The following is a 7,661-nucleotide window of genomic DNA, read 5'->3' on the forward strand; positions in this document are numbered from 1 at the left end:
TGTGGTCTGTTCCCGACCGTTCCAATCAAACGCTGATTCGGCGGACCACACCTGATGAAACAATTAGTGAAACACTTCGAGGCTTCGTTTGGTCATAGTCACGTGACATGGGTGTTTCGAATCACGCTTCGGATCAGTGTTTCGACACATCTGTGCTTCGGGATCTCGCAAAGCTTCGGAACGACTGTTTCGCTTCAGCCATCCTTAGCTTTCTGTCATGCTGTTCCACAGTGGAGTAAATCGCTTCAGGATGCTCAAGCTCTGATGATCCAGCAAACTGACCAGCATTTCCAGCTCCAGAAGCCAGTTCAACAGCTAGCTAACCAGCAGTTTCCGCTTCGGAAGCCAGTTCAACAGCTAACTAACCAGCAGTTTCCACTTCAGAAGCCAGTTACACCGCTAACTAACCAGCAGTTTCCGCTTCGGAAGCCAGTTCAACAGCTAACTAACCAGCAGTTTCCACTTCAGAAGCCAGTTCAACAGCTAACGAACCAGCAGTTTCCACTTCAGAAGCCAGTTACACCGCTAACTAACCAGCAGTTTCCACTTCAGAAGCCTGTTCAACAGCTAACTAACCAGCAGTTTCCACATCAGAAGCCTGTTCAACAGCTAACTAACCAGCAGTTTCCACATCAGAAGCCAGTTCAACAGCTAACGAACCAGCAGTTTCCGCTTCAGAAGCCCGTTCAACAGCTAAATAACCAGCAGTTTCCACTTCAGAAGCCAGTTACACCGCTAACTAACCAGCAGTTTCCACTTCAGAAGCATGTTCAACAGCTAACGAACCAGCAGTTTCCACTTCAGAAGCCAGTTCAACAGCTAACTAACCAGCAGTTTCCACATCAGAAGCCAGTTCAACAGCTAACTAACCAGCAGTTTCCACATCAGAAGCCAGTTCAACAGCTAACGAACCAGCAGTTTCCACTTCAGAAGCCAGTACAACAGCTAACTAAGCCGCAGTTTCCGATTCAGAAGCCAGTTAAACCGTTTCAGAAGCCAGTAGTGCAGGCAGAGCCCCTTGATAAATGCGCTGTAGCTGATTCTGAGCAGATCCAATGTGGTCTACCTGGGATCAGTGGTGCTGAGTGTGAAGCTATCAACTGCTGCTTTAATGGACAGCAGTGTTTCTATGGGAGGGCGGGTAAGTGTTCTCAATCTGATTCTGTTCATGTTAAACTGATTCTCTGCATTTTAACTAGCTCTTGTACCTTGTTCTAGTGACCGTCCAGTGTATTAGAGATGGTCAGTTTGTGGTAGTGGTGTCTAGAGATGTTACTCTGCCTCGACTGAGTCTGGATTCGGTTCATCTACTGGGTGGAAATGACCCACCTTGTGCTCCCGTGGGGTCCACACCTTCCTTTGCTATATACCAGTTCCCTGTGACCGCATGTGGCACGAGTGTGATGGTGAGCAGCTGCTGTTGGTCTTATTCTGCATTGCTTATGATGGACTGGATGCTGACACTGTTCCTATTCGCAGGAGGACAGCGGATATGTGGTGTATGAAAACCGAATGACCTCATCATATGAAGTGGGGATTGGACCTTATGGTTCCATCACAAGGGACAGTCATTTTGAGTAGGTGATCCATGACTTGGTGTGAACCTTAATCCCTGATGAATGCTACAAGCTTGCTGTGTGTCATCCAGGTTTCTCTTCCAGTGTAGATACTCGGGAACTTCTGTGGAAGCTCTGGTTGTGGAGGTCAACTCTGTTCCTCCACCTCCACCAGTAGCTGCTCCTGGACCTCTCAGGGTGGAGCTCAGACTGGCCAATGGCCAATGTGTCACCAAAGGCTGTGCTGAAGGTAAGATCTTGTCCTGTGTCTCCCTAAAGCCTTTCGAACTGGAGTCTGGTTAAACCCCAGTGTTGTTCCTCAGGGGATGAGGCCTACACGTCCTACTACAATGATGCTGATTATCCCATCACAAAAGTCCTGCGGGAGCCTGTGTATGTTGAGGTGCACATTATGGAGAGGACCGACCCCAACATTGTCCTGATGCTGGGACATTGTTGGACGACTTCAACCCCCAGTCCACTCAGTCTCCCCCAGTGGGACCTTCTGATCGACGGGTGAGTGTACAGCCAATCTTTATCCAGTTAGTCTACTGGGAGACCCTTTCTAGCCGTCTCTTGTCTTCAGATGCCCTTACCAGGACGACCGCTATCTGACCACACTGGTTCCAGTGACTGGATCGTCTGGTCTTCAGTTCCCTACCCACTACAAGCGCTTCATTGTGAAAATGTTCACATTTGTAGATCCAGCCTCACTGGCTGCTCTGCAGGAAACCGTATGTCCCCCAACCCCCCCCCCCCCCCCTTTACTTGAACATTTGTACATTTTACTACTTGTGGATTTTGACTCGAGCCTCTTCCCTGTCAGATCTCCATCCACTGCAGTACAGAGGTGTGCCATCCATCATCTGGCTCTTGTGAGCAAAGCTGCACCAGGAAGCGTGAGTTCTTGCTTTCTCTAGACAAGAGGAACTGAGCATTTTAAGTGCGTTTCACTTCTAACATTTTTCTTTCAGGGAGAGACACTCGTATCAAGGCTGTCTCTGGGGAGCAGACTGTAGTTTCTAGTGGAGAAGTTACTCTGGTCATGTCAATTTAGTGCTTTTAATAAACTTTGCAGAACCTCGAGGTGTCTTTGTCTATTGGTATGGTTTTGGTTTGGCAGAGTCTGGTTTTTTTTTTTTTTTTCTCACACTATTAAACCAAAGTTTGTGCATTCTTTTTATCCATCCTCCAGTTGCTAACCTGGGGCAGCACAAGTTTCCCCTTTTTCAATTGGTCTCCCAAACAGTAGTTCCCGACATTCACAATATAAAGTTGTGGATTACTTGCGGCTTTTGTTCTAAATGCAACTCTAATTGCTGACCTCAAGCTTTAAATTGAAATCAATTCTCAACTGTCTTGAAGCAGACTTCGTGTGTCAACAGTCGGTGACGTGTCTATCATCCCCAACTCAAAGTGGTGATATTAAAGGGATACTCCACCCCAAAGTGAAAATTGTCACTAATCCTTACCCCTGTGTCATTCCAGACCTGTAAAGACTTTGTTTGTCTTTGGAACACAATTTAACCCCTTACTTGTCATCCCCCCATTTAAAAGGTTGCTGCTTATGAGTGTCTTACTAGATACATAACCAACATATGTTCACAAAGCTGACACTTCAAAGTTTATTGTTCAGGAATCAGAATTACTCCCTGTTATAATGGAGATATAAGCTCAAACAAAATATTAAAACCATATTTAAGTGTATTAATGTAGGACGATTTTTAGATCCAAAATGATACTAAAGCCACAAGTGATCTAATGCTTCATTTTGATATTTCAATAGAAGGCTAATAAAATTTATGACTCCTGGAATGTGATTATCTCTTGTTTGGACAGGCAAAACTGCCCCATTCATGATTCTATTGTTTTTACGAAATGAGTCTTTCTCACATCTGCCAGGTATGTGTGATGAACCGGCTGAGTCGGTTAGATCCATCTGCAGCAGTTTATTAATACAGGTAATTAAACCGAGAACAGCAGACATAAACTCAGGCTGGCATCAAAAGGGAACTCAGGCAGACGTTCGTCGAGAACGCTGATAAGTTCAAAGAGAGGGGCAATTTGGCACACGAAGTCAGGCACCGGCATAGCAAAGGATAATCAATCAGGTTTCAGAGTCCAGAGATAATACTGAAAAGAGCAATACAGACCAGGGGTAAACTTTAACTTCACAAAATAACAAAGGGGAAAGCAGTCCAGATAAAGGGGAGAAGACAAGGTGCAGGTGATAATACTAAAGTTAATCAAGATAATTAAGCAGGGTTAGACGGGGATGATTGCGGAGAGGGACAATGGGAAATGCAGTCCTAATATTAAGGAGTGAGGGATCTGATGCCGCCAGAGGAGGGCGTAGCAGACCGTTCCATGACAGTATGACACAAAATCCTCATTCTTCATTAGGGGCCAAGCACCGAAAGTGCGTAGGCACCTATTGTATCCATTAGGATTCTTATTATTATTCTGCTTCTTCCGCCGCAAGTCTATGGCAGCCCATAGAACCACTTGTGGGAAAGTTGTGCAATTAGGCACACTGATAGAGGACAATATCAACATTAACCACAGCACGTTTAGAGACTCTGACTCCAACTCTCTAGTGCCACCACTTGTCCAAAGATTAAATGTTTCAATACTTTAACTTTTGAACCGTAAGCCACAAAAGTACAATTATTTTCCCTCTGAATCCTTGGCTCATGTCAAGTCGAATGAACACCAAAATTCAAAAATGACAAGGTTTAGTTTTTCTGCTATATTTTATTGTTCGTAAAACCTACTTTTTTGAACTCGTCCTAGACGGTTAGTCCAATTTTCACGAATATTGGCTCAGATCATCTTCAGACTATGCTGGCAAAAAGTTATGGAATTCAAGTTGATTCGTCCAACCGTTCTCGAATGACATGTGAACAAATTTGACAAAAAGCACGCAAGAATGCATGTGAGGCTATATCTCGGCAACGGTTTGGCATATTGAGACCAAACTTGGTGTCAATTTGGTGACGCAGCACCACCTAGTGGTCAGGAGATATGAAAAATGCATATTTTGGCTTATATCTTCTGAATGGTTTGTCCAAAAATCACACAACTGGTCTCTTTAGATTCAGTGACTCATGTCGAGTCGAATGATATCCAATTTTCCCGTGTCAGCCATTTTAGGCGTCGGCCATTTTGAATTATGTTTTAAAATGCTGTATTTTTTGAACGCAGCATCGTATCATCACGAAAATAATTACAAAAATATTCGGCTCCATGCCCTGAAGGTTCTCAAAATGTTTGGTGGCAGCGCCACCTTGTGGTCAAGAGTTATAATGAAATATCACAAAAATGCTAATAACTTTTGAACAAATTAGACTATTGAAATGAAAATGGTCTCGCTATAATTTGTGGGTCATGCCGAGAGCATCAATACCAATTATGAGAAAATTGGCCATACTTCCTGTCCGCCATGTTGATTAATGTTGAAAACCTTCGAACTCCTCCTAGACCGTTAGTCAGATTTTCACCAAATTTGACGTGGATCATCTTCAAACCATGCTGGCAAAAAGTTATGGATTTCGTGTCGATATACGCGATATACGTTCACATTTAGCGCATCAACAAATTAGCTGGAAGGGTGCCAAAATGCATTTGAGGCTGTATCTCTGCAAAGCTTTGACATATTTGCAACAAACTTTGTATGTGTCATCGGCACCTCGCACTGACCATGCCACATAAATTTGGTAACAGCGCCACCTATTGGTCAAGAGTAATAAACCATGAATAATTACACTTATACAAATGCTAATAACTTTTTAATGCATTAGCCTATTGCAATGAAACTGGTCTCAAAATATTCCCTTGCTTATACCGATAACATAGATACCGCCATTTTGATTTATGTTGTAAACCTACTTTTTCGAAAACTCCTCATCAACCGTTAGTCCGATTTTCACCAAAATTGAATCAGATGATTTTCAGACTGTTCTGACAAAATGTTATGGATTTTGTATCGATACACAAAACCGTTTTTGTATACCATCGCGACGAATTTGTCAATACCCTTACATCAATGTTGTAAAAATGTAATTCATGCATTTAAACCATGCAAAAGTCAGACACACAAAGCATTAATTTACCAATTTAAAATATTTATTTTCTGAAAGAAAAATATAGTTGTTTACAATGGGATATAATTTAGCTCTTCTGATCGCTGTACATCATCAGAACATGCATTCATGAGAATCCATCCGGGGTAAACATCAGTTTTACTAGTTTGTGGTTAAAAGTAAATAACACTTAAAATCAGCAATATAAACAATTTCTGCTATTAATATACATGTATTCCAAAAAGCAGCTCTGGGAAGGGCTTTTCCAGTCCAGTTTTCAGCTTTGTACATTATTGTCTTGAAGTTCAGATGAACACGGATCATTGTCAATTCACATGAGCAAACCTCAAACACCGCAGCAGTTTGTCTGAATCTAAACCAACAAACTCAACATGAACTATGAAAAGGTTTGAGACAAACATTGCGTGTACTCCAAAACACTTAAAAAAAAGACTTTTACCTCATTCATAGTATTGATGGATAAATGCTATGGTGAAGGAACTCAAACTGTGGATATGTTCAGTTTTTAAATTAATGTTCCATGATATTCCGATGCACAGGATAATGTGAAAAAGTGATTGTCCTTCACTATATATATATATATATATATATATATATATATATAACAGTTTAACCAAAGCACAACAAGGACACACTGCTATTGTTTTAGTCACCAATCAGAACTGAATAAAGAGAGTGACTCCTATCAAAAACATTTCTGATCATATTTCAACCCAAAATCAAAATATTTTAACAAAATAATATAATTCATTTTATATTGTAACCCATTCTTTCAGCTTTTTCCCCATAACAATTAAGTAACTATTTGCCCTCAAATTCTAATTACTGTAATGTGAAAGAAAGCTCATCCTCATTACTGAAATTCAGTAATACATCGACCTTTCTGTAAGCAATAAATTAAATTCAGTACAACAAATATTTTTAATGACACTTTGCAATGTATCGTGTTACTTAAATTGCATTGCTTTTTTCTTTAGATTTTTGTAGTGAAATATGACCTGGAAGTTTCTGGAAAGTTCTGTGAAATTCACCCATGGCAAAATTTGGCTCCACAAAAATGGGACACTTTCAATAAATTGCAAATGACAGTAATTCATACAAATCTACAATAACCACACCAAGTTTTTGTTTGAACGGGATGCTGCAGGTACGTTGGGGTTGAAAGCAATAGTTCACTAAGATTTGCTGAAAATGTACACCCCAAGGTTAGAATGGGTTTAATTCTTCGTCAGAACAGATTTGGAGAAAGGTAAATGCAATGGATGCTCTGCAGTGAATGGGTGCCATCAGAATGAGAGTCCAAACAGCTGATAAAAACATCACAATAATCCACATTACTCCTCATCTGAATCAGGAAAGAAATCTGCACAGATCAAGCACTGTTTACAAACACATAGCTTTTATCTTCTCCAGATGTTAACTGATGGAGTGGATTACTTGTGGTATATTATTGTGATGTTTTTATCCCATTCACTGCAGAGAACCAATTGGTGAGCAACTGATGGACTTCTTCAAAATCAGTACACTTTAGGTAAATATAAATTTTTGGGTAGACTATTCCTTTAAGAGCATGCAACAGCACCATTATGGTGGAATGTTTCTGCAATTCAAAACTGCAAATTAAAACACAAAGGGGCTAATGATTTGCTATGGCACATTCTGCTCCTTCAGATCCTCCCAAAACAGAATGGCTAATGCAGTTTTACAGTGTTTTAAGACTCGATATGGTGAAAACTCTTTGGTAAACCATCATAGCCATTGTGTTTAAGATAATGAGGTCACAAACCGTTCACAATAAACTCACACTATTGTTCACTCCAATGCAGAAGTCGAGTTTGTGACACTCTTTGGTGTGCCGGGTTATTGAATGCTGGTGGAAATGTGGCAAGAGCTGGAAAAATACAAAAATCATCCCTAATGCAATGAGAAAGCATATATGTAGAATACAGTTTTCATATGCAGTTTTAATACATAGTGTAAATTATTTATAGGTTGCGTCTGC

The 7,661-nt window shown here is 40.9% G+C and overlaps 1 protein-coding gene across 1 annotated transcript; it reads left to right on the top strand.

The window, feature by feature from the left end:
- Window positions 1–213: 213 nt before the first annotated feature.
- LOC132112354 (zona pellucida sperm-binding protein 4-like) lies at window positions 214–2,645 on the top strand. Its single transcript, XM_059519795.1, has 8 exons — window positions 214–1,141; window positions 1,219–1,406; window positions 1,480–1,577; window positions 1,649–1,806; window positions 1,880–2,072; window positions 2,143–2,290; window positions 2,383–2,455; window positions 2,531–2,645. The coding sequence occupies exons 1-8, from the start codon at window positions 265–267 to the stop codon at window positions 2,611–2,613; spliced, it is 1,818 nt and encodes a 605-aa protein (XP_059375778.1). The 5' UTR covers window positions 214–264; the 3' UTR covers window positions 2,614–2,645.
- Window positions 2,646–7,661: the final 5,016 nt, after the last annotated feature.

The sequence above is a fragment of the Carassius carassius genome, chromosome 32, assembly GCF_963082965.1.
Source record: "Carassius carassius chromosome 32, fCarCar2.1, whole genome shotgun sequence".
Classification (NCBI taxonomy): Eukaryota; Metazoa; Chordata; class Actinopteri; order Cypriniformes; family Cyprinidae; genus Carassius; species Carassius carassius.

Bases quoted from the DNA above. Each gene is read 5' to 3' on its own strand.
- LOC132112354 (XM_059519795.1), top strand. From the start codon at position 265: ATGATCCAGCAAACTGACCAGCATTTCCAGCTCCAGAAGCCAGTTCAA. The intron at 1,142-1,218 runs GTAAGTGTTCTC...ACCTTGTTCTAG, and splicing joins GTGTTTCTATGGGAGGGCGG to TGACCGTCCAGTGTATTAGA. The intron at 2,291-2,382 runs GTATGTCCCCCA...CTTCCCTGTCAG, and splicing joins TGGCTGCTCTGCAGGAAACC to ATCTCCATCCACTGCAGTAC.